Source organism: Rattus norvegicus, chromosome 1, assembly GCF_021556685.1.
Source record: "Rattus norvegicus strain SHRSP/BbbUtx chromosome 1, alternate assembly SHRSP_T2T, whole genome shotgun sequence".
NCBI lineage: Eukaryota > Metazoa > Chordata > Mammalia > Rodentia > Muridae > Rattus > Rattus norvegicus.
Window position 1 is genome coordinate 96,364,107 of NC_141534.1, and position 27,751 is coordinate 96,391,857.

Consider the following 27,751-nt stretch of genomic DNA (forward strand, 5'->3'; position numbering starts at 1 on the left):
TTCATTGCAGTGAGTCACTGGTCTGGTTCAAGGCCTCTGGCTTCTGCTACACCATCAATACTAGATCTTCATGGGGACTCTTCTCTCAGACATCCTGTTGTTGTTCTGTGTCATGGAGATCCTGCAGCTTTGGATCTGCAGGACAGGGCCCTTCACTTGCTACAACAGTTCATAGATGGGGTAGATGTTGGGGTGGGCCAACTCAAGACCTTGATCTGGGCCTCGGTGACACTGGAGCTGGTCAGAGCTGGTCAGCCCTCCAAATTCCCGTTCCCATACCGCTAGGGCAAGCTTTCACATGTGCATGCCACAACACACACGGTCGGAGGATAGTTTGCAGCAACTGGTTCTCTCTTTCCACAGTGGGGGTTCTAGGGAATGAACTCTGGTCATCCTTTACCTGCTGGGCCCTCTGGCTGGCCCTTAAGCATTAGCTTCTGACTGAGTTTCCTGTATCACAATATACCTTGATTTCAGACTTGCCTGCCCTGCAACTGCGTGAGCCAGATCCATGAAATGCTTAAAAGTATATACTCAACTCATAAAAAAGGCTCCCTTTGTTCTTGCTAAATATATATTACACATACATTTAATATATGACATGTACTATACATACATACATACATATGGATGAAGGTCCTGTTGAAGAATGCTGACTGATATTCTGGGAACAAGAATGGTCTAGAGGACATCTGAAAAGCCTTCTTAATTAAGTCTCTGGTGTGGTGTGATTTAAAGTCATTATGACTATTTCCAGTGACACAGAGGACATGGGTGGTCCATAGAATGATGTGTCACACAAGCATCGCCATGGATATTCCTAACTAAGGCTGTGTTGACTTGTTTTTCAGGCAGGTTTCTGGGTGAGCACATATCTAACATCTCAGCGCGTTCTGGTTAAACCTGGAGTAGAATCCCGTGAGAGTGACCGATAATTCCGCTCTGTGCTGGACAAAGCAGGAGAGAAAAGCATGACCTTAGGGCTTCAGATTGTTAGCTAAACACAGCGCTAATGCCACGGGCATTTCTGTGTCTGCTCTGAGAAACTAAGAGTTACAGAGATGAAATACATGACAGCCAAAGGCAGAGTCTTAATCCTGCAGTGTCTGAATGATAGGGCAGATTTGAATGGCCAGCCTCCTTCCAACAGGAACAGTGTGAAACTTACCCAACAGCCAGGAGTGAGCTTTTACCTCACCTGGCCTTCGCCCAGCACACAGGAACCTCCAACATACGCCTAATCCAGAAACCGGGTTGGGGATTTAGCTCAGTGGTAGAGCGCTTGCCTAGGAAGCGCAAGGCCCTGGGTTCGGTCCCCAGCTCCAAAAAAAAAAAAAAAAAAGAATCCAGAAACCACATGGCACTGGGGCAGCTCATGCCTCCAAACCCAACATTCAGGAGGGAGAAGCAGTAGAATTACCGTGAGTTCAAGGTTAACCTGGGCTACAGAAAGTGTTTCAACACCACCCACCAAACCACCACCCAGAAAAAAAAATAGTTTAAAAGGAAAACAAACAAGGAATCTAGGCACTCAGAGCAGCTTGGCTGAGATCTGCTGAGCTTTGCTCCTGCCTGGTGCTGGCACTGGCCTCTGGCCTGGCTTGAGAGGCTTGCACAGTTCCTTTCCTTCTTTCATTTGAACTGCAGCCCAGATGCAATGGGACCTCACTTTTTAAATCTGAGAGTCGATTATTGCAATGAGTAATGTCTTTGTCTTTCTATCGCTTTCAGCTGGGAAAGGAGCTATACTGAAGATAAATTCTCCCAACTTTTTTAAACTAGCCTCAAGCGTTTTATCCTGGTGGTTGGCCTTATCCTGATGAAGGTTCCGATGAGTCAGCCAGCTTCCTGTTGCTATGGCAAGAATGTCTATGAAAAATCAACGGAGACGAGGAAGAAACGTCTTCCTCTGAAGGCATGCCTCAGGTGGCCCCACTTCCTCTGAGTCGGCATCACCTCCTACAGCTCCCGCCATTGGGCATCAGCTAGGAATCTGTAGGTGGATTCAACTTTGAAGAGGTCAGAAGCCTCAGGACTAAATCACCTCTCAACACTGTTGTTTTGGGGACCAAGTTTTCAACATACGAGTCTTTGGGGCAAACATCCCAGATCCAACCGTTACAGAGTAAAAACATCTTAAAGTCAGGCTCGTGTAAAGAGGATTAGGTGTAAAATAACACGCGCTATTTAAAAATGGATCCCATAAGCCCGTGATTCCAACACCCGTTTGACTTACGCAAGTGATCATCGGCAACTGAACACAAGACCCTTTAAAGCCTCAGAACTAGTTTGATGACCAGACTGGTTAACACTATATTTGCTTTTATTCTTTTATTGAAGTATTACAGATCAATGTAACAACTCCCATAAAACCTTCTACATCCTCAAAGGCAATTAGCATTATAAATGGACCATGAGCAATAGACAATGCTGTTCTTTGAACTGTTTTAATCAACTTACAATTATTTTACCATGTTTAATTGAGTATTTTGGTTCTTCCTCTCAACATACTGTGATCTATCCAAGTAACTACATGTAAATTTGGTATATTTTTAAATAAAGTATAGTGTCCTATCATAGAAATAAACATGTTGATCTATCACTGCATTGATGGCAATATTACTTATCGTTTAGAGCAAACCAAGCCATGAATCCGCACACACTTAGAGGTAAATCTCTGCTGACATGCGTGGACACTCCTGAGTCCACTACACTAGCAGGAAATAGCCTGCTCCATGTTTGTAGGGCTTTGTTAATGCTCTTTAAAGCAACATATTCTACTTTATTTCCAGCATGGTTTTATGATTTTACCTTTCCTATCTGGAGTGTGTGTGTGTGTGTGTGTGTGTGTGTGTGTGTGTGTGTGTGTGTGCATGCATGCCATGGCGTGCATTGGAGGTCAGAGGGCAACTGTGGGAGTCAGTTCTTTCCATCCACCATCTGGATTCCGGGGATCATTGTAGGGAGTATCAGGCTTGGCAGCCATCACCGTATCAGCGTATCAGCGGGGCCGTCTCACCAGCCTGAAGGATTCTGTGTATCCATGTTTAAGAAGTAACATGTTTGGGTCACATGACTTGTACACATATTGAACAGGCTGGATTTATTCCAATGATTTCAGTAGCACCACGCATACAGAAAATTGCCGAGTCTTGGATTTCAATTTGTTTCCACTAGTTTATTCACTCAAAAGAATTTAAGTAAAAAAAAAAAAAAAAAAAAAAAGAAAAAACGTTAAATAATTTAGTATCTAGAACTGAGTGAACATCTTCCCTAGCTGTTTTGTCAAAAAAAAATGGTTTTTTTTGTTGTTGTTTTGTTTGTTTTTGTAGGGTTGTGTTGTATTTTTTGTTTTTGCTATTCATGGTCCTTTCCCTTGCCATATTACTCTGAAATCAGATCAGGAAATTCTTAGCAACTGACATGTAAATTCTTCATGGAAGGAAAGAAAGAGAATTGGAAGGGTACTTAAACTCATAATTTCCTGACTTGCTTTTTCAGGTGATCTCTTGCATTTGTCGGCACGTTTTTAACTTGTGCACATGTCACCTACTTCCCTCAGCCTTTCTTCCTGACACATTATCATACAGCACCTACTTCCCATGGTCCCATATTGCCTGCTTTTTCCAATCTCTGTCTCTTGCTTAGTACACTGGCAAGGAGCTCCAATGCGTTGTTTCACAGCAGATATTTTCTTTCGGATTTGAATGAGAATACTGATGTCAATGGTGTTTGTTCAAAGTTTCTCAGTTTTCTCATACAATTGGTCATCGCAGGGAGAATTCTCTAACAAACGCATGGCTTCTTCACAAAGCTTTCCAACAGTCAGTACTAGAACTGATCATGTAGTGTGCTGTGAGGTGTTCATTTCATTGGAAGGCAGTCCTCATGTTCACAGTGTTCACTAGTCTCTAGTGAGTGTGGATTCTCTGGTGTCTGACAAGGTGCGACTTTTGGCTGAAAGCTTTGCCACACTCGATACAGTTATAGGGCTTCTCCCCTGTGTGTTTCCTCATATGAAGTGTAAGGGAAGATATCTGAGAGAAGGCTTTTCCACACTTGCTGCAGTCGAAGGGTTTCTCGCCCGTGTGACCCCGGATGTGTATGGTGAGGGATGAGCTCTGGGAGAAGGCTTTCCCACACTTGTTACATTCATAGGGCTTCTCGCCAGTGTGGCCTCTCATGTGCACAATGAGGGATGTTCTTTGAGAGAAGGCTTTTCCACATTCGTTGCATATGTATGGCTTCTCGCCTGTGTGACTTCGCATGTGTAAATTGAGTAGTGAGCACTGGGAGAAGGCTTTCCCGCACTTGTCACACTCATAAGGCCTTTCTCCCGTGTGACTTCGCAAATGAAGGGTAAGGGAAGCGATCTGAGAAAAGGCCTTCCCACACTTGTTACAATCATAAGGTTTCTCTCCCGTGTGAACTTTCTGATGGGTAATGAAGTTTTGCTTCTGGCTGAAGGCTTTCCCACACTCGTTACATTCGTAGGGCTTCTCTCCAGAGTGAATTTTTTCATGAGCAATGAGATTTGACTTCTGGCTGAAGGCTTTGCCACATTCCTTACATAGATAAGGCTTTTCTCCCGTGTGGATCCTCTGGTGCCGGACAAGGTTTGACATCTGGATAAAGGCTTTGCCACACTCATTGCATCCATACGGCTTCTCCCGAGTATGAATCTTCTGATGGGTGATGAAGTTTTTCTTATGACTGAAGGATTTTCTGCATTCCTTGCATTCATAGGGTTTCTCACCCGTGTGGCTTCTAATATGCACAGTTAGTGCTGAGCTCTGAGAGAAGGCTTTTCCACACTCGCTGCACTCGTACGGCTTCTCACCAGTGTGGATTCTCACGTGTATGATGAGCATGGAAAACTGAGAGAAGGCTTTTCCACACTTATCACACTTATATGGTTTTTCTCCCGTGTGACTGCGCATATGAAGAGCAAGGGAAGCGATCCGAGGAAAGGCCTTCCCACACTCATTGCACGCGTAAGGCTTCTCCCCAGTGTGAACTTTTTGGTGTGCGACAAGGCTTTGTTTCTGGCTGAAGGATTTCCCACACTCCCTGCATTCATAAGGCTTCTCGCCAGTGTGAATCTTTTCGTGGTCAATGAGATTAGATTTCTGGCTGAAGGATTTCCCACACTCCTGGCACACATATGGTTTCTCTCCGGTGTGAATTCGTTGATGTCTCATGAGATTTGACATCTTAATGAAAGTCTTCCCACATTCGTTACACTCATAGCACTGATCCCTACTGTGAAGTTTATGGTGATTAATAAGTTTCTCCTTGTGGCTAAAGCCTTTTCCACACTGATGGCACTCATACAGTTTCCCCCCAGTGTGAACTCTCAGGTGTCGAATCAGGTCCAGGGTCTGACTAAAGCCTTTTCCACAGTGATTGCACTTGAAGGGCGTCAGCACAAAATGGGGCGAGCTGTTGTGAAATGGTTGCTCCGCATCATCTTCCTGGAAACGCTCCTCTGGCGACGGCTGCTTTGCATTACCGGGATCGCCAGAATCCGGTTCTGCACGCTTTCCAACACTGTCAGGGTCACAGAGATTGTGTCCGGAAGGAACGGAGTCTGAGTTTGGAGAGAATGTATTTGCGAACTTCTTAGGGCGTTCATCGGCTTCGTGAGTCACCACCGTCCCCTTGAGAACTTGTCTCAAGAGCCTGTTCTGGTTTTTCTGGTGTTCATCAATGCCCAAAATCTCTCCTAAAATAGACAGCAAATAAACATCACTGGTGGTTTCTCTTCCAATATCGAAATACCAAGGATACTTGAAAATCATGTTCCCACAAGTAAACAAATTCAAATGCATATCTCCTATTTTAATGTAATCTTAAAAATATTTACTTTGGTAATAAAATAGGTATTTAGAAATTTAATTACCTTTGTTTTACATAAAAGAAAGTTAATATTAATTTGTAATTTCAAATTAAATATGAATTTGTAAGTTCAAGGCTTACTTGGGCTATGTAAGACCCTGTCTCAATACAACATGGACAACAGTGAAAAGAAAAATGTTACAAGGTCAATTGTGTGCTGCCATAAAGATAGCAATTCTAACTCTCAAAACCTCAGAATATGGTTGTCCTCTGGCCTCCACATGCATATCTGCACACACATACACACATGCATATACACGCGCACTCGTACACACACACACACACGCGCATGCACGCACGCACGCACACACGCACATACTATAGTATTGAAAAAATAACACCTTGGATCAGGCAGTAAAGGCACTTGCCATCAAGCCTGATGTCCCAAATCTGATTGTACAACTTATCCTCTGACTTCCACACGTGAACATAGCACACATGCACCCACATGTGTGTGTACATAAATAAAAAATGTGCTTAAACAATTTTTTTTTCTTTTCTTTTTTTCGGAGCTGGGGACCGAACTCAGGGCCTTGCGCTTGCTAGGCAAGCGCTCTACCACTGAGCTAAATCCCCAACCCCAACAATTTTTAAAAAAGAAGTAACATCTTGGTTTCAAAGAGTTCGCAACACTCAACTGTTACTGCGTGCTTTGGGAATCTACCTTGTGAAACATCTCAAACCAATCCTTTATTGGTCCTCTCGCTTCACCTGTCTGGTTCCCTCCCACTAACCTGGACGGCGTCTCCTTAACACTTCTTTCTCCACTACACATGGCTCTTCCTCTTGTTCCAACTTGAAAATCACATCGGGTTTGGAGAGTGGCGGGCCTGTTGAGGGGGAAATGACATTGGTGTGGGTATACACAGCAGTAACAAAAACAACCCAGGATTCTGTGGGCCTGGGAAAGCCAGGCGCACTAACTTCCGAGGATGTCGTCCCTCAAATACCACCAGAGGTTTTCCTTTGAAAGCTGCAGCAGGGACAGCAACATCTCAAGGCATCCTTATCAACACTCAAAATTCCATCTGTTTTACAGAAAGTCCATTGTCTTACCAACTGTGATCAAGTTGTTATAATTTTCGAGCATCACATTCCGATATAGGTTCCGCTGAGTAGGATCCAGCTGCTTCCATTCTTCTGGGGTGAAATCAATGGCCACATCTTTGAACGTCACTAGTCCCTGTAACAATACACAACCTCAGGTTATCCATTTTAATGGTGTAGGGAAAACATAACAAGCCTTGTCCAGATATAATTCAGAAAGGTGAGGTTACAAAAAGCATTGCCCATTTTCTAAACAAAATGAAGCAAACGTCATTCCAATTAGCGAATTGTCAGTTTATGTTCAGTTACTGGAAAACAGAGCCAGTGGCGTGTATATATGGTAGAGTTTTGTTCAGCTATAAAATTACACCCAATGAACAAGCATACCTGGGAGACTCCAGCCTTGCCTGTTACCCTGGTGAACACAGTGTGCTAGGGAGGTTTCAGCCTTGCCTGTTGTCATGATGGATTCAACATGTCAGGAAGGGAAGCTTCAATCCAGCCCAACATACTAGTAATCACAGTGCCTAGGATGCTACTGTCCCAGACTCTAAATACACACACACACACACACACACACACACACACACACACACTCCTATATACACACACATGGACACATACATACATACACACACCCTCACAGACACACACAGACACACACAGACACACACAGACACACACACAGAGAGAGAGAGCGAGAGAGAGAGAGAGAGAGCTGAATGCTATAAGGACAGAGACATAGGGCATGAAAGAGGAATTCAGTCGTGGCATCCAGAAACACTGAAGAAAAGCCAAACCGAGACACTAGAAAGGGAAAGCACATCAGACCTCTGTGGACAGAATCACCACCAGAACGGATGGGAAGGGAGCCATAGTAACAGATACAAACAAGATTCAGAAAGTCACTATCCATCCCTTAGAGGCACCATCATTCAGTTGAAAACTCTTAGAACAGGGATGAAATTTTATATGCAAACTTAAACTGACATGAAATAAATTTAAAAAGCTGAGAAAATCAGTGGTATCGATGTAGTAATAAATTCTCCCGTAGCGTCACTGTGGAAACAAACTGCTCGCTCTGAGCGGTAGGCTGCACGCCCAGCCGTACACAGACGACAGAAAACGGACTCAGCAGCATCTTTGGAGGGTCCGTGTCTCATGTTGTGCCACAGATTTTTTGTTTTGAGACACGGATTCTCTGTGTAGCCCTGGCCTTGGCTTTCCTGGGACTTACCTACTGGACCAGGCTAGCCTTGAACTCGGGGATCAACTCACCTGCGCACCTGCTGGGATTGATTTTATTTTTATTTTATTGATATATTTGCTCTCTTTTTGCCCTTTATTCCCTCCGGGTATAGGCTGTTTTCCATTTAGCACTGCTGTGAGATCCGTGAGTGTGTGAACGAGCAGGGCTCTGCATCTATCTATTCCTGTGCCTCTTCTGGGGCTCTTTTCCTCCTGTCTGGTTTGTCCTACTCTGATGTGTTAGTTTTCGCTTTATTATATCACATCACACTTTATTATAATCCCTGATAGCTTGTTTGTATTCTAAGGAGACAGAGAGTGGTGGTTCGGATGGGAGGGGGGGTAGGCTCCCCCACCCCCAACCCCATCATCTTTCCAATGTCATGAGTCCACTTTTTAGAAGCATCTTCCCATTACATTTGCCTTTTCCTCCATAGTTGTTCCAGAGCTACTGCGGGCTCTGCATATTCCCTTTCCACCACCGCATCACCTTCAGGGCCTCCATGGGTCTCTCCCACACTCCACAGAGCTCCTCAGCAGTGGGTGACTGCCGCTGCCACCATCTTTGTTTTCCTCAAGAATATGATTTTAGAGGTTGGGGATTTAGCTCAGTGGTAGAGCACTTGCCTAGCAAGCACAAGGCCCTGGGTTCGGTCCCCAGCTCCGAAAAAAAAAAAAAGAATATGATTTTATGTACACAAATTTTGAGCTTCTCCTTTGCCAACAAACAAGGGCATATTATGTTCAAAAGGCAAGCTTTAAATATAGGGCTAGAGAGATGGCTCAGTGATTAAGAGCACTGGCTGCTTTTACAGAGGGCCCAGGTTCAGTTCCATCATTCGTGTCAGGCAGCTCATGACCACCTGCCATTCCAGCTCCAGAGAACCACTGGACTCCAAGGGCACCGGAACAGGCTCACACATACACATAACATCCCTTTAAAAAAAATGGGGGCTGCTCCTAACTCAGCAGTCTAGTGCTCATGCATGGGGTCCTGTGGATTGTTGTCTGTGTGCACAAGACAAGGCAAGGCCTGTGATTGAACAGTGAAAAAGAGAGGCAAGCACAGAGTTTTGGAGGGGAGAGAGAAAGGAGGAGGAGAGGAACCTAGATGGAGGCAGAGAAGGAAGACCCAGATCCGTGTGGCTTTAAGTGGCCACAGGTAGCTATATTTCATAAGAGATGGATTTTTATAGGACGATTTGTCTTGCCTGGGTGGGCAGCTTATATCAATATCAATTGGTTCTGAGTTCATTGTGTGGGCGTTTTGTGGAGTGAGAATTTACTGATATAAATCTGATTGATAAATTACAAGCTTCGTGAGTTTTGGTTTTAACAGGTTACTGGGAATTGTGACTATAACCACAGCAGGTGGATGGCTGAATGGGACGACCCTCACCATGGGAACTAGAAGGACTGTCACTTCTAGGGATAGCCATGGAGGCGAGATCACCACAAGGCTCAGAGAGTAGCTGGTAGCGATGTGGGATGGAGATTGGAAATTTAGCGAGTCGGGTTGAGATGCTTTGCTGGTTGAGAGGAAAATACCCCACAGATAACATGTGGTCCACTGGTACGTTTGATTTACTATTTATCGCTGCAGGGTTCTGTGCTCAATCCCTATTGGTGCAAAATAAGCCACTAACAACACTCGAAAAGGTTATTTGGGGTGCCTGGGCACTGTGAGACACAGGACCACTGTGGACAATCCCTCTAGAAAATGGTTTTCCATAACAATGGACTTTATGCACGGCCTGGCATTTATAAGAAATTACACATCTTTTATATTTATAATCTCCTAAAAATAAAGCCAATTAAGTGCACGTCAACAATAACTGTGAATAGAAGCTTGTTCGTTTGATAGGTGAGTGAGAGAAGCTGAGCTACAATTAATGTAACAATTTAACGTGGAGGAATCTGGTAAGCATGGTATTAAGGACATGAAGCCTGATACAGGCGGAGCACATGGATGATAGGACTCCCTCCCTCCTTCTGTCCACCACATGGGCCCAGATCGAATAGAAGTCTTCAGTCTGGTGGCAAGGGCCTTTACTCCTGGAGTCACTTCACTGGTCAGCAATTCTATTTCTTGACCCTGTACTGGCTACACAGTGAGTTCACTTTGAAAGCTGCCCGAGGCAGAACTTAGAGGTGTAAAAAGCTGGCAGATGTGGAAACTCGGTCAAGGAAACCATCCTTCAGCGTTTACCTCAACTGAGTTAAAGACGCCATGAAATGAGGGTTATATTCAATAAGTCAACAGAGGGAGGTCTTCATAACTGACATTTTTATAACTTATGACATGGTTACTCACTAAACAAAAGTCAAATGAAGATGTCTTCAATACTCCCAGTTACTCAAGTAACCGTCTATCTTCCAGAGGTAACCATTACTCTGATCCTGTGTTACCTAGGCTGGCCTTGAACATGCTATGTAGCTAAGGATGAATTAAACTGCTTCTCTTTTCTCCACCCAAAGATTACAGCCATACACTGCCACACACAGCTTGCACACAGCTTGTGTTCTGGCCTCTAAAACCTCTGCAGGGTTGAGCTGTGTTGTGATTCGGTTTAAAGCTTGCATCATGGGTTCCCAAAATTGCACAAGAATTTAGCATGTGAGGCACTGAGGGTTCCTGCCCCCAGCTGGTTCTGACTGGCAAATAAAGTTGCCAATGGTTGGGCAGGGAGACAGAGGTGAGACTTTAGGATTTGGGGGCAAGGGGACTGAGGAAGTAGGAGACCCTCTGCTGGGGAGACAGAAAGATTGGGCATAAGAAGTGCAGGACAGAGAGCCAGCCAACATGTAAAAGCCAGTGATCATGGCCTAGGAGGGCTGAAGGCCAGGGCGGCGGGCAGGATTAGGTTTTAGTAAGAAAAAAATTCAGGAATATGGGAGGGGAGAGTGTGCTAGCCATGTGGAGGTCCGTGGCCCCACCACTGAACTGCTTGAGACCCAGCTTTAATCTCTCTGACCGGACTTCATAAAACAGCCACATTTATTAAACTCTCCCTTAGCTTTAATCTGCTAATGCTACTCGCTCTGGAGGGGAAAAAAATGATGTGTACAGACCTTCTAAATGTGTTGCCTGGGTTACGGTAGGGTCCTTAAACTGCATGTAGAAGAAGCAGAGGATGAGAGAACGTTTAATATTTACCTCAGACTCGGTCATTTCCTCTTCTTTTTAGGGAGGGACGTCCTGAGCAAGCTGAGCTGGCAAAAAGAACAGAAGTCATTAAAGCACGGTTGTCTTTGTGGTTTCAGAGAATTGTATTGACAACTACAGTCTGTGTTTGACATCGTGTGAGGGTGCATCTCTGTGTTTTCAACCGTTGACTGTACCGGCAGAGAGCTAAATGCTGGCAGGACTCTGGTATTGTCCTGACTCAGCACCAGGTTTTCCACTTTCGAAGTATTCGTCCTTCCTCACCTGCCTAAAGGCGATCTAGAACTGCATCAGAGGTTGTCTCACTGCTGATTGGTTGTAGTAAAGATCTGGTGGCCAATAGCTGGGCAGGAAGTAGGGGGCGGGACTTCTAGGCAGAGAGAAGGATCAGGGGAAGAAAGCAGAAGCCAGAGATTTGAAAGCAGAGATGTAGGGGAACAGGTGAACCAGAGCACAGCGGAAAGGTATAGAGCTCGCCAAGAGGCGGGTCATGGGCAAGACAGTCAGGTTAAGTTAGATGAGCCAGGACCTAAGCTTTAAACTATACAGAAGTCATGGTTGACGCTGCTGGAGGATCCGAGAAAGTTCTCCTATAATACTCGTTCTTGACTCTAACAGAAAGTACACAATATTCACATTGCCGAGGAGCCAAGAGCCATCAGGATCACAAAAGATAACGTGGAGCTGAGAGCGGGGTGTGCGGAACAAGAGTTGTGAGGGCTCGGGGTGGGGGTGGGGGTGCTCAGGACTTTATCCACACCTCTGAGAGCACGGGGTTGGGACAATTAGGAAACTGCTAAGCACTCAGGCTGTCTTAGAGCATTGTCTTAGAGACATTTATAAAAGAGATCATTAAATGGGAATTTAACGAAAGGCGATGTGTCACCATAATTGGAATGTTTGTTAGTAAGTATTGTGTACCAGAAGTATCCGTGGGTAGGAGAATTAAGTCTTTATTTTCCATAGGCTAAAAAAGAGATCTAAAACAGAAAGGCATTAGATATGTCAGGGTAATTACATGATTAGAAAGGTGGAGTAAGGAGCTGAAAGTTGGCTCAATAACTAAGATGTGCCAGCCTGCTCTGAAGACCCACACTAATTACCCACAACCCTCGGGTCACAAATGCCTGTAACTCCAACTCCGAGGCCAGGGATCCAATGGCCTTTTCTGGCCTCCCTGGGCACACACATGTCCATACACACTCACACAGGCTCACACACATAGGGAAAACCTGGGTACCTGCACACACGTGTCCATACACACTCACACAGGCTCACACACGTAGGGAAAAGAAAAAGAATAGGTGCAGTCGATGATCAGGGGTTTGAGCAAGGGAACGTCTCTCACAAACTTACTTTTTCTCAATCTAGGCAGACAGAAAAATAGATACGGGACTGGGGACAGGCGGTCAAGAGATGGTGCTCTCATTCTCCTCCTTCAAGAAAAGGATTCCCCTGCCAGGTCCCAGGTCCTCGCCCTGGTGTTTAAGCTCTATCCTGTCCACACCGGCCCCAACCCCACCTACAGTCTAGAGTGCTGTCAGGGAGAGCTGTCGGAAGGTGGAAACAGCAGCTCAGGCTCACTTTTCATCTGGATCTTTTGATGTGGGAAGCTCCATCTTTGATCTGGACCACACCTTCTCTGGCGGCCTTCAGACCGGACGTGGATGCTCCCACTTCTTGCCTGCTTGCTCTTGCTCTTACTTAGCAAGTCCACTCCTTCGCTGGCACAGAGCTGCCTTCCTCAGGATCCCAACGCGTCCTGAAGACCAGCCGAGAGAGACATCCGGCTTCACAGACTGAGCAACTACTGGATTCCTGAACTTTCCATTATCAGACACGCGTTGTTGGATCAGCTGGACCACAACCTGTAAGCTACTCTACAAACCCCATGGACAGTTCTGTTCTCCTGGAGAACCTTGACAAGGCCCCCAGCGGAAGCCTAAAGATGTAAACAGAAAGACACAATGGCGTCATCTCATCCCAGACAGCACAGGTTCTGCTCTGACTCCGATCAAAGGGGTATGAATGGAGCTGGGAGATGAGAGCCAGGCCAATCTCCAAGGGACGGTGGAAGAAGCAATGGCCACGGGTACTTTCCCCAGGAGCACCAGGACCAAAGCCTCTCTGGCTCACCCTTGGCTGCCTCTCCTTCCTTAGATAGGAGGCTCCAGGCAGAGCCTGGCTCAGGGTGTGCTGCCCTCTACCTGCCAGAGGGGCCTCTCATCCTCTAGGGTGGACACTTCCTTATCTGCCCCTCTGGGTCTTCTGTCTCCATAAGACATTCAGGGGAGCCTTCTAGCAGGTCCGCTTCTCCCTCTCAGAGACTGTTTGCTCTCCTCCTCCAGTGGACTGTGGATAACCCCTCTGGGGCGATCACCATGGTGGGGCTTCCAGCTACAGCACTTCCTTGCGTGCCTCCTTTTCTTTTTTTTTTTTTTTTTTTTTTTTGTGGTTCTTTTTTTTTTTTTTTCGGAGCTGGGGACCGAACCCAGGGCCTTGCGCTTCCTAGGTAAGCGCTCTACCACTGAGCTAAATCCCCAGCCCCGCGTGGCTCCTTTTCTGAGGGGCTCCAGAACCCTGGAAGTTCTGTCTGCGGTTGTTCCCAATCTCCCACAGTCCCTGACTGAACCCTTTCTTCTTGCTGGTGTGTCAAACTTCTCCTTGAATTCCTTATAAAGAAAGAAATATCTGGGTACCAGTATGCTATCTAGTTGTTTCCAATAAAAATAAAATAAATTTGCTGGAAGGTTTCCTACTCTACCATCTTCCCAGTGTCACTTCCTCTGTCTTTTTCCTCCTCTTCCTCTTCCTCCTCCTTCTCCTTTTTCTTTTTGAAGGCAGGCTTGTAGGCACATTTTGTGCACGGTGTAAAGATTATCCTTTTGTTATTCAAATGCTTATTTCTCTATCCCACTATCTGGTTTCAATCCCAGACATGGCATTGTAAGGCTTATGTTAAGAATCTCCTGTTTCAAGTTTGTGTAAACGTTGTTCCTCTTTTATTCTCTGACTTGTCAATAAAAGTTGATCAGCCAATGGCTGGGCAGAGGAGAGAACAGGGCAGGACTTCTGCCAGCCAGGGGAGGGGGAGGGAGAGGAGTAAGAGGGATTCAGCCACAAGGAAGGTGAGAGAAGACATCTTGGGAGAACTCATTTGAAGCCCCCAAAACAAGACCAATACTAAAATGCTTGCAAAATCTTGGGGATTTTGGCTGGGAGGTAGCCAGATTAGCTTACAGTATTAGAGTAGAGGTATAGTGCCTAGTTATTATGCTTTTAACTTGTAAACAAATAGTAGTCTCTCTGTGTCGTTATTTGGGAATTAGCTAAGCTTAAGAAAAACTGCTGCCACGCAAGGCCCTGGGTTCGGTCCCCAGCTCCGGAAAAAAAAAAAAAAAGAAAAAAGAAAAAAAGAAAAACTGCTGCCAAATTAAATTCCTGCATACATGTATCATGGTATTAAATGTTACATAGGATCTCACTGTGTATCTATCCCTGACTAGCCTGGAATATTCTCTGTAGACCAAGCTGGCCTCTAACTTAGGATCCAACTGCTTCTACCTCCTAAGTACCAGAATTAAAGGCACGTGCCACTATGCTTGGGCCCCTCTTTCACTTTTGTGATTTTTTTTTTAAATCAGCAGGTGTATTGACACACAACTTTGAACCCAGCACTTGGGAGGCAGAGACAGGTGGATCGCTGTGAGTTCAAGGCCACCCTGGTGTACACAGTGAGTTCCAGGTCATCCAGAGTTGCTACATAGTGAGGCCTTGTTTTAAAAAAAAAACAAAACACAAAAAATAAAATATAAAAATTAAATGTTTTTCATATAATACATTGTGATCATATTTTCCCCCTTCCCCAAGTCTCCTCAGATTCTCCCTGCTTACCTACCCAACTTTATTTTCACTTATTGTCTTAAAAAACAAAAACCCGGGCTGGAGAGATGGCTCAGCGGTTAAGAGCACTGACTGCTCTTCCAGAGGTCCTAAGTTCAAATCCCAGCAACTCCATGGTGGCTCACAACTGTCTGTAATGGGATCTAATGCCCTCTTCTAGTGTATCTGAAGACAGCTACAGTGTACTTATAATAAATAAATAAATAAATAAATAAATAAATAAATAAATAAATAAATAAATCTTTTAAAAAACAAACAAAAACCCAAACCAAACCAAACCAGAAACTAATACCCCACAGTGCATTTTGTCATTCAACTCCTTGCGAGCATCAGGCCTGCCCTCAAGTGTGGTTAATGCATCTGGTGCCATCCACTGCACAACACTGATCTTCCCTCTCCCAGCAGGTATCAACTGCAAACAGCTTCTTGGGTAGGGTGGGACTCCCTGTTCACTTCTGCTTCTCCGTGATGAGATTTTTCTGGCTTGACAACATTTTGTGCAGCTCTTCTGCGTGCTGTCACCCGCAGTGTGTGCTCCTGTGTGCATCAGCCCAGATGTGTCTGGAAGTGCTTTTCCATCACCTCCAGGCTTTCTGCCTTCTCGTCGGCCAGCCCTTAAGTGGAGGGAGTGGGAAAGGCATCCCGGTAGGGGCTGAGCCTCACACCCTGTGCACGCTGTCCAGTTGCTGGCCTCTGTAGCAACGTCCATCAACGGCAAGATGCTTCTCTGATGAGGGTTGATCAAATCACTGACAGGATCCCCACCAGGTCCTCCTTCATTTTTGAGGGAGTTTTGCTTGCTATCTACTGAATTTTGTTTTTCATTCTGTGATCCTAGAAAGGTTTCTTCTCATCTTGTTTACATAATGTCTTTTTTTCCAACATAATATTTTCATTATTTGGGAATTTCACATCATGTACTCCACCATCACTTCCCAGTCCTCCCTCGTCTACTCCCCGACCCTGTGACCTCCCTGCCCTCCAACCTCTGCCTCTGGGCCATTGGTGCAGGGATCATAGGATCTTATTAATGTAATTCTTTTCCTTGTTTGGAAGTAGGGAAGTTTTCTTCTCTTGTTGCCTCCAAGATTTTCCCCTTTGCCTGTTTCTGGCAGGTCTTGATATGATATTCATGATGTATGCTGGGTATACAGACTGCCTGCTGTTCACCAAGCTTCAATCTATGATTTACTAATTTTGGAAAAACCTCAACCATTATGTCTTCAAACATTTTTTTTTCTTCTGCATTCTCCTTTTCTCGGAGATTCCAATTACATGTATTAGATACTTTTTTTTTTTTCATTCTTCGATGCTCGGTTCAGGTTTCACACCACCTCCATTCTCTTCAGCCCCAGACTTTAACACTGTCTATTTTAACTATGACTGTGATAAAACAAAAGCAACTCAAGGACGAGAGGGCTTGTTCCGGGTCACAGTTAAAGCTAAGACAATCAGTAGGGGTGATTCTTTGTGCACTGTATAAAGGTTGTCTTTGTATTATTCAAATGCTGATTTCTGTGCCCTAGAGAGTTGAATGCAGTGGACTTTGGTGTTGTTATTGGTTTAATAAAAGGCTGATGGCCTATAGCAAAGGAGGAGAGAATAGGCGGGGCTTCCGGGCAGAGATAGGAACTCTGGGAAAGTCTCCATTGTGGGAGGATTCACCAGTCAGACAAGGAAGAACTGAAGGAGAAGTAAGGAATGAGCCGTATAGATTAATATACACGGGCTAATTTAAGATATAAGAGCTAGTAGGAAATAAGGCTGAGTGTAGGCCTTAAGCATTCATAATGAATATAAATCCGTCTTTATTCAGAGCTACATTTGCTGAGCATTAGGAAAGAGAACACATTAGCCAGACTGGACAATGATCCCTCTGCAGAGGAGGTTAAAAGGGAGGGATGTGTTTCCTAAAATAGCTTACCAGTTCCTTCCTTCCCTCTAGGATATCTTAGGAACTTGTATGTATTTTACTGAAATTCCCCTCAATTTGTACTCATTTTTACTTTTCTTTTTCAAGATGGGTTTTCTCTGTGTAGCCCTGGCTGTCCTGAAACTTGCTCTGCAGACCAGGCTGGCCTCGAACTTAGAGAGTCGCCTGCGTCTGCCTCCTGAGTGCTGGGATTAAAAGCGTGCACAGCCATCGCCCAGGTGAACTTCGCTCTTATTCCTAGCTTGTGTCTGTTAAAACTAAGAAATTCTGTGAACACAATGGCACTATTACACCAAAAACATTGAACATTGGTACAGTAATTAAATCTGTACGTTCATGGGGCTGGAGAGACGGCGCAGTGGTGAAGAGAACTGGCTGCTCTTCTGTCTCAGGTGGTTCACAACTGCCTGTAACTCCAGCTCCTAGGAATCTGATGCCCTCTTCTGACCTCTGTGAGCAGCCTCTATGACATGCATATACCCACTGTGTGGTCTGAATGTGCTTGCCCCGTGGGAACCGGCACCATTAGGAGGTGTGGCCTTATTGGAGGAAGGGTGACATCGCGGAAGCACGGCTTTGAGGTCTCATATACATGATCATGCATGGTCAGTGGGATCCACAGAACCTCTTACTGACTGCCTACAGCAGACAGTCTCCTTCTGCTGCTGTCAGATGAAGATGTAGAACTCTTGGCCCACTCCAGCACCCGGCCTGCCCTCGCCATGCTTGCCTGGACGCTGCCATGCTTTCTGCCATGATGACAATGGACTGAACCTCTGAACTGTAACCCAGCCCCAGTAAATGTTTTCCTGTATAAGAGTTTCTGTGGTCATGGTGTCTCTTTCCAGCAATGAAATCCCAACTAAGATACATATACTCATATTTTTTAAATATGTATATTCAAACATCCCTAATTTAACAATACCCTTCTCAAAGTTAATTTTTTCTTTTTCTTTTTTCTTTTTTTTTGGAGCTGGGGACCGAACCCAGGGCCTTGCGCTTGCTAGGCAAGCGCTCTACAGCTGAGCTAAATCCCCAACCCCAGTTAATTTTTTAAAACCATGATTTAATTAAGAATTTTATACTGAGGCTGGAGAAATTGCTTAGTGGTTAAAAGCACTCGCTTTTCTTGCAGAAGACCCAGGTTCAGCCCCCAACACCCACACTGGGCATTCATCATTGCCTGCAGCTCCAGCCCCAGGGGCTAGAAATACCCTCCAAGGCCATCAGTCACACACACGGGACATATATATACATACAAGCCGGCACACATACATATAAAATAGTATAAATGCTTCTAAATTATATTTATAAAACACTCTGCTGCTTGTTTGTTCAGTAGCTCATTCTATAGGTTTATTTCTGAATGCCTCACTGGCCTTGTCTTTCACTCCTGAAGTTGAACATCACCCATAATGATATGCCTTCTTAAAACATATAGCACTGGGGTTGGGGATTTAGCTCAGTGGTAGAGCGCTTGCCTAGCAAGCACAAGGCCCTGGGTTCGGTCCCCAGCTCCAAAAAAAAAAAAAGAAAAGAAAAAAAAAACAGAAAAAAAAAACAAAAAAAAAACATATAGCACTTACCCCAAAAAGTCACCACACATCCTGCTCCCAAGCCCAGAAGCCATCTCCTGATTTCCAACTAACCCTGCCTCTCCCTTACCAAAACCTGTTTTTAAGTTAAAACTACTTCATTTCTTGGCTGGGATGCTCCTCTCTGTACTTACACTCCTGTATCCCTTAAACTCCCAAACTGTGGCATTCACCACTCTGCACCAGTATTATCTGTAGGTGTGTCAGGCTTTCTAGTGCAGAAGCATTTATGGAGTGGACTGCTGTAGGACTCGATGTTTCATCACCTAGCACAGTAATTCTCATGAAAGGGGACAGTAAAGTTTGTGAAATGAGTTTTATAACACCATGATTAGTATGTTGAGATCTCTAATGGAAAACTAGAGGCTTAGGGAAAACAAAGAAATGGAAACCAGGAAAGAAATGGGTGCCGTAAACAACAACAACAACCATTTGAACAGCAACAGGGACCGTCTTTGTGCTGCTCAGTAGAATCCACAAATCAAGAGGAAACATCAGTGAGCCAAGTGTCAATAGACACTTTCTAAACACAAATGCAAAACAGTGGAAAACAACCTCTGAGGTAATAGCAAACACATGACGCACAAGTACTATGCTTACAAAGGGAATGCCCAAAGGAGAAGTGTTTTATGTAAAACTGCACAGGAATGTTACAGACTGATGACAGACTTGGTCACAATTCTAACAAGTTCAGAGAACAGAACGTTGGGGTGCGGACAGGGGAACGCAGGCACAATGTTTTGCTGTGTTGGGGATTGGTTCTAGTGCTTTGTCTTAATTCAGCCCCCAAAATCACACGAGAATCTGCATGTCCAGGAGCTGGGGGTCCCTGACCCCAACTGGTTTTTGATTAATCAATAAAGAGGCAACAGCCAATGGCTGGGCAGAGTGAAAGAGGAAGGACTTTTAGGATTCCTTGGCAAGATATACAGGGGAGAGAAAGAAAGAATTCTGCCACGAGAGGGTGCAGAACTGACCACGCTGTGAAAGAGAGGAGGTTGAGACGACTGAAAGGAAGATGCAAAGGGAAAGTGGCCCCATGGGAGGGCTGCCCAGAAGGAAACAGGGCAGCAGAGATGAAATCTAGATTTAAAAAGTGTTAGCTCAGGAATACCGGAGGGGAGTGTGTGCTAGCCTGGGGGAGCTTCAGGAACTGTCCAGCCACTGAGCTAGTCCAGGCATATCAAAACATAAAAGTTGAACATGTGTCTTCCATTCGTGAATCCAGAGCTCTTGGGTGGGTGCACAGCATATGCAACCTCCCAGGAGCTCAAAGCAGATTAACAATTCACTGCTATACATGGCACACAATGTGGTAGGCAAGAACCCACATTTAAACATTATTTAGAGATTCTCAGATGTAATACACACATGCCATGATGTCAGATCAGGAGTTGGGGAGAACTGGCTTCTTACCAGGCTACAGATTTTTCCAGAGCAACATGGGGATTTCTTCCCACAGTTCAGAACTATACAAAGAGTTTGGGCTCAGAGGCGCTGGGAGCCCCTGCTGTGCAAAGAGACAGGCTGCTGCAAAGTCCAGAGGAGACAAACGGTAGACGCTGCCTGCCTCTCACAACCAGATAAATGAAGAATAGAGATGGATGAAAATTTGATGTAATTGTTTTTCAAGGATAGAAGGGAGTATAATGGTAATTGTTTAAATGTTTTTTTTAAATATACATGGAACAAAGAGATCCAGGCCTTTGATCTCAAATGTAAGGAAACAAAGGCACACAGAGATAGAAGGGAGAATGGATGAGAAAAATGCATTAAAAGTCTATGCCAGGGTAGCTCTCAGGATCTCTGAATATGGTGTACATGGGGTTTCTGGGATCGTTTAGCCTGGTATGACAAATTTAGAGCCTGGAAACAGGCTTTTACAGTAAGTAGAAGGGAATTTAATTAAAGTTAAATGCATAGATGAATAAATATTTTAAGGATTTTGATCTTAAATTATAGGTCAAGAATAGAGGGTAAGAAGAAAAAACGTACCTCAGATACTAGAAGCTTATGTTAATTCAAATTATATAAAGAGAAAAGAGACATATGTACCATGGAGATGTTAATCTCCATAGAAGGGAGAGTTTGAGTATATAAATGAATAACTAACTTAGGCCTTGATCTCAGGTAGGTAGGGGCAGGAGATGGTGGAGGAGCACTATCTCAACAGATAATAATACTTGTTTAGATTGTTTTAATTGCTTTGAATTGTTTTAATTATCAAAACGTGTATGGTTGTGAGTTTAGTAGCTATACTAAAATTCCTCTGGGAGAGAGGACAAGCTACTGAATTAATTAAATCTATGCCCTTAGTGATTTCTGGTTACTGGACTAAGGACGTGCTATTTTGGGAAAGAGACTCTGTATCTGTGTTAACAGGAAAGGAAAGGCAGCTTTGGACCCCTTCCAGAATGACATGGATCAGATATAACAAGGGAAGACCCCCTGTAGACCTTGGCTACAGAAACAAAAGATTCTAAAATTAAACAGGACAGGTACCTTGATTCCTCCACGTGGGATCAGCCCTGTAACTGGCTTAGACATAAAAATGTCTCTAGACAGGCTGGAGAGATAGCTCAGTGGTGACTGCTCTTCCAGAGGTCCTGAGTTCAAATCCCAGCACCCACATGGTGGCTCACAACCATCTGGAATGAGATCTGATGCCCTCTTCTGGTGTATCTGAAGACAGCTACAGTGTACTTATATATAATAAATAAATAAATCTTTAAAAAAAAAAAAAAAGAAAAGAAAAAAAAAAGACTCTAGACAAAACTTCAGCTAAAATTACACCATAAATCTTGTTGGATGTGGAATCTTTAAGATTCATCGTGCCTTCCTTCACATGGTATGAAGAGTTATTACAATTGTTTATTGATAAATAAACAATTGATAAAAGGATGGTTGCCTTTCCCCTGCCCAAACAAGAAATAAAACTCATCTGTGCACCTTGCGCAATCCATACGAATATCTTTTTTTTTAAAGATGTATTTATTTGTTTTATGTATATGAGTACACTGTAGCTGTCTCAGACACACCAGAAGAGGGTATCAGATCCCATTACAGATGGCTGTGAGCCACCATGTGGTTGCTGGGAATTGAACTCAGGACCTCTGGTAGAGCAGTCAGTGCTCTTAACCACTGAGCCATCTCTCCAGTCCCCCATACAAATATCTTTTTTTTTTTTTTTTTTGGTTCTTTTTTTCGGAGCTGGGGACCAAACCCAGGGCCTTGTGCTTCCTAGGTAAGCGCTCTACCACTGAGCTAAATCCCCAGCCCCACGAATATCTTAATAGTACTAAAATGTTGGTTGTTAAGACTCTTATGTTGCAGAATGTGCAGCTGACAAGGTTCATCCTCAGGGAGGCTGAAATGACCTGCTCTTCCAGCTCCCTGCCTCCTGAAGCTGTTTGCAGAGACTTGTTCCCAGAACAGCTTCAGGAATAGCTGGCCATTCCTGATGACCTTGGTGCATGCAACCTTTCAGACAGATCCAGTCAGAGCTTCAGTCAAGCCCTGAGCTTTCTAAGCAGACAGAGACTGGACAACAGATGCTAAAGCTAGCTTTCTCAAGTCTAACCAATTTTTCTAATTTTCCTACTCCTCCCTAAGGTGATTTGCCCTGGAGTTTTCTGTATTTTGATGCTAATTCCACTGCCCCAAGGCTGGCTGCATACTCAGGACTCAGGTGACTTCACAAGAACCTTCTCCCCATTGAATTTGTAAAATACAGGTGAGGCAGGTACAGGATAGAAGGAGGCCTGTCACTGGATGAGAAGGAAGGATGGGTGGGAGAGAAGTTTGAAGGAAGAGGAGGAGACTGGAACGGAAAGGGGGAAGAGACTGGAGGGACAGAGAGAGAAGCTGTGGCAAGACAACATGGCGGGTGATGTTAAGATTCCACTCTGTGTATTTACAGGTTGTTATGAATGTTCTTAAGGGGTGGATGTGTACAGGGCTTTGTATGTTTAAGTGGGCAACTATATCTTATCAATTGGATCAAAGGTTATTGTGTGGTGTGTTCTCTCATGTGCAGATTTAAGTGTAATGGAGTGTGGGGCGGCTAGTCTGGGCCGCCACGGAATTGGAATGTGTGCTTCTGGCAAGATATCCAGCAGATACCTTGGGGTACTGTGGTGACAGACCTAGCGGGGGATAAAAGACAGCATTTTATTTTTTATATTTTTACAACAACACCTCCCCACCCCTTTAAAGAATTTTTTTGTCACCCCTATACAGCAGGAAGAAGTTGTGAAGAGTCATCCTCTTGATCCCTTGGGTTTGGGTGTCTGGTTATGGTTATTGTATAAATTATAGATAGGTTGCCATTTTAAGGGATAATTTGGAAATGGTCATAATTGTGAACAGGGGTGATAGGATGGATTACTAATTTTATTCTTGAACAAAACACCGTGTAGCTACAATTTTACATTGGTAGAAATCTTTGCAATTGGTGAAAATTGAAGTAATAATTTCTTACATTGGTACAGAATTCATATACTGATGCAAATTTAAGGTTTTCATTGGTATAAATTTCTTATATTGATACAAAATTTGAAGTTAATATTGTTACTCTAAGATGGGCATTGTGCCTATACAACTCATTCATGAATACAAGGCTTTGACCCAGTTTTTCTAACCAGTCTCTTGGCTGAGACAGGCTGGGGCTTCCCTCACTCTAGTCACTATGAAGTGTGGACAGAGTTACAAGCTCTCACCAGCACAGCTGCTCTGCTGCTTGTCTCTTGCCCTGTTAGTTTCTCCTCCTCCTCTTTCTCCTTCTCCCCCTCCCCTTCCCCTCTTTCCTTCCTCCCCTCCCCTTCCCCTCCTCTCCTTCTTCCTCCTCCTGTCTCTCTTCCTCCTCTTCTTTCTCCTCCTCCTCCCCTCTACTAACATGATCATCTCCCAAGCTAAGGACACTCTGACCCCTGATCCTACAGACTCTGACTACATAAGAACATACATTTAGGGGTTGGGGATTGGCTCAGTGGTAGAGTGCTTGCCTAGCAAGCGCAAGGCCCTGGGTTCGGTCCCCAGCTCCGAAAAAAAAAGAAAAGAAAAAAAAAAAAAGAACATTCATTTATCTCTCTCATGTCTGCTTAGTTCTCTGCGAGTTTCATCCAGTATATTTTGCTCATATTTACCTTTTTTGGTGCATGTGTATTGTGGGGGTGGATTTATTAAGAGCTGTCTGCAGGACTGGAGAGATGGCTCAATGGTTAGGAGCACTGACTGTTCTTCCAGAGGTCCAGCAACCTCTGGAAGCCACATGGTGGCTCACAACCATCTAGATTGGGATTTGGCACCCTCTTCTGGTGTGTCCGAAGACAGCTACAGTGTACTCATATACATAAATAAATAATTATTTTTAAAAAAGAGACGTCTGCATTTGATCTCTTCCGTCTTCCTTCTCTCATTCTCCTTGGTTCCATAAACCAAGGAAATTGTCTTCCGAGACACCAGTGAATTTTATGTTGCTAAATTCAATGCACCATCTTTCTCAGTCTTCCGTACCCCCTCTGTATGTTGACACAGTTTTCATTAAAATAGATTCATTCCTTGTGTCTGTCAAGGGTAACACATTGACCTAGTTTCCTCTGACTGTTCTAGCTAGTCTCTGTTGATCAATTTTACTGATTCTCCAGACATCATGTTTGAGTGACCCCCAGTGGGTCTTTCACTGCTACCTTTTCTGTCTTAAGTATCTCACTCATTCTTGTGGTTTTCAGTATCTTTTTTTTTTTTTTTTTTTTTTTTTTTTTTTTGGAGCTGAGGACTGAATCCAGGGTCTTGCGCTTGCTAGGCAAGTGCTCTACCACTGAGCTAAATCCCCAACCCTTCAGTATCATTTTTGATGGTAATTCCCCACCCCAGGTCTCCTGAATGTCACATACTGGATCCCAAACCAGAACCTCATTTTCTCCTCGAGGAAGATTCTCCTCCATTCTCAATAATTGAGTTCTTAGCCAGGCAGTGGTGTCGCATGCCTTTAATCCCAGGCAGGCAGATCTCTGAGTTTGAGGCCAGCCTGGTATACAGAGCGAGTTCCAGGACAACCAAGACTACACAGGAAAAGCCTGTCTCAAATAACAACCAAAACAGAATCAAATGTGCAGTATATAAACAAACTCTGTGCCAGCTTGTCACGGTCCCGTGCTGGCTCCGTTCTTGCAGTCACCCACCGCAGCTCTGTTTTACTCTGTGTCCAGTGTACCACCCGTCAGTCGTTACTGCTGGTCTGGATCTCCAACATGTTTCCCCTATTCCAAGGCTCTCCTAATTGGTCTTCCTGCTCCCTCCCTCATTCTGCCCCTGCCCCTTCTTCATTCCTTTTCCAGGTGTCACCAGAGAGCAGCGAAAGTTGCCAGTTGCCACTAAGCGGATATATTATTATTCACATGTTCAAAATACCTCCCTTCTCATTCAAGGTACCGTGGTCTATAAAGTCCCACTTCCTCTGCTCTCCCCCTCTACTGATCTTTCCTTCCTTCCTTGCTGTTTTAGTCACTGCCAGTGTTTTCATCAGAGCAGGCATGAAGACGTCGGAACCTTAAGAGCTGCATCCTTCCTCTATGGAATAACCCTTCCTCGGTCATATGCGTCCCTCACTCTGTTCCTCCTGTCACCTTATTGACCCTTTTCTGTCTTCCCTGGACCTCCGTCCAGACTCTACTTCCCATCTCTAATTCTTTTTTTTTTTTTTTTTTTTTGGTTCTTTTTTTCGGAGCTGGGGACCGAACCCAGGGCCTTGCGCTTCCTAGGTAAGCGCTCTACCACTGAGCTAAATCCCCAGCCCCACCCATCTCTAATTCTAAACAGCCTCCTCTTTTGCCTTTTTGTCTTAGTATCTTTCAACATTTGATATGGCTCATGTTCACTCACTTTATTATCTACTCCACAGCAACGTCGGCATCCTGATTAGCCGAGGGAGAGGGGGCCGATTCCTCTGTTCACTGCAGGATCCAGCGCACCAACAACTGACTGATATATGTCCAACCTTCAGTAAATATTGAGCTTCTAAAAGGTTCCTCAGCGCAGGAAGAATTCTGACAACGAAAGCTGAAAACAGAACACTCCCTTAGAAAACAAATCACCAAAGAGATCTTTACTGAAATGCTTGATTTTGGTAACAAGTACTGCTGTTGTGCCATGAGACCTTTGTGAACCCCCACAAAAGACCACCAAGGAGCTGAATCCAATGCAATCACACTAGGGTCACCAGCTTGAGTTCCCTGCCACCCCTGACACAGCAGGAAGGTGGAGCCCCGAGCCTAGTTTCAGGCAAACATTTATAGAGGCAAAAAGGGGGTATCTAGCCTGGTACACATCTGATTATGGCTCTTAAGGTGGCACTGAGCCATCTCTCCAGGCCCCAACAAACTGGTGGTTGATAAGAAGTGACAAGTCAGGGGCAGGCTTGTAACCTGGGAGTGCAGATTTGTTGGGGAACAACCTGGAAACTGGTGCTAGAATTAGGTCTTGTTAGGGGGTAACCTGGAAACTGGTGCCAGGTACTGGCCTGTTAGTGAACTTGAAGTTCAACCTCAGGTCAGGTTCTCTAAGACGGAGTCTGAACCCAAAAGATTTGGTCTCTCACTGCAAACTTAAATTTTATTTTATAACTATGAAGGTAAAGATTACTGTTACAGTATCCCTTGCTATCTAGGGTGTATCTCTATTCCAATATTACTGAAATATTAACGGAGACGCATTGATTATTTCAGTAATATTGTAGGATGCTAGAACTTCACATGGGGAACAAGAGTTCAGATTTTGGGAGGTTTTAATAGGGATATGCTTGTTACCACATCAATTCCACTTCTAAAAGCCTACCTGCAGGGAGTGGGGAAACGAGGAAAGGTGGGAGGGGGAAACCGGGTCAAATCGCTCTTCATGTACTTAGTTTACAGCTTCAAGAGGTTGAAGACAGAAATTGTTCAGGAGACATATATATGTGCATGTGTGTGTGTGCACGCGCGCCAGTTTAGAACGTATATGCAATTATTAATGTCGATATGTTAATATCAATTGTTAAATAGGAGCCGTAAGTTTCAGAACAGAATAAATGTTACTGCTCTTTTAAGCAACCACGTTCTTTATATGAGCACATAAATGCATGTGTTCACACTCAAACAAGTGTAAAGAAGTAAATTTGTCAGGAGAACTGAATAATTTTTCGTTTTTGTGCTTTTCTGTATCTTGCTTTTTGGGGAAAGGAATTGGGACAGCAAGGCAAAGGAACTTCGCCTGTCAGGTACACAAGACAGCTTGTCAATACGAAAATAGTCAAGTGCTGGGGATACTGATGTTTCATATAAAAATATTTTCAATTATTATAAACGGCTAAAAGTAGCACTCGTTCAAACGCGATCTTCACATATCTCCACGCACAATCCTACCCGCTTAACTTCCACTCACAGGGTTTTTCATTAATTCATCCATTCATTATCTCAGTCATCACTTGTGTACCCATGTTCGTAAAGGGACATAAAGGATGACGAGCAAATTACAGTCGCATCACGGCCGCTGCAAAGCCCCGGCATCCCGTCCTCCATCCACACCCGTGCTGGCTCTACAGGGCCCGGGCTCCCACCCAGCACAAAGAGTTCTGGCCTCCGGGCTCACGGCTTCCGGGGACTCACCGCGGAGCCGGGCCACCGGCCGCGATCCCACAACCCAACGCCGCCCAAGGCGCACAGCCCCCAGGCTACCGCCCAGCACTACTAGGCTGGGGGAGAAGCTGCACAAACCTGGGTCCGTTAGACGCAGGGTAGCACTTCCCAGAGGGCCCCGCGGCTCGCCGGGCAGGTCTGGCCTTCTGTGTGCGAGCCGGGAGAGTGGCCACAGCTCGGGTAGGGGTGCGGCGCTGCGGCACGGGGATCAGCTTGGGCTTGGGCGGGTTCTGTAGCAGCGGCTTCCCCGCGGCCTGGCAATCACAGCCTAGGGGTGCAACTTGCAACT

The 27,751-nt window shown here is 44.7% G+C and overlaps 1 protein-coding gene across 3 annotated transcripts; it reads right to left on the reverse strand.

Moving 5' to 3' along the window:
* Positions 1–2,316: 2,316 nt before the first annotated feature.
* Zfp74 (zinc finger protein 74) lies at positions 2,317–27,751 on the reverse strand. Of its 3 annotated transcripts, none has more exons than XM_087576203.1 (6): positions 27,541–27,751; positions 25,673–25,849; positions 11,351–11,401; positions 6,955–7,081; positions 6,633–6,728; positions 2,317–5,725 (listed from the first exon to the last, which is right to left on the reverse strand). In XM_087576203.1, the coding sequence occupies exons 3-6, from the start codon at positions 11,363–11,365 to the stop codon at positions 3,912–3,914; spliced, it is 2,052 nt and encodes a 683-aa protein (XP_087432329.1). In that variant the 5' UTR covers positions 11,366–11,401; positions 25,673–25,849; positions 27,541–27,751; the 3' UTR covers positions 2,317–3,911.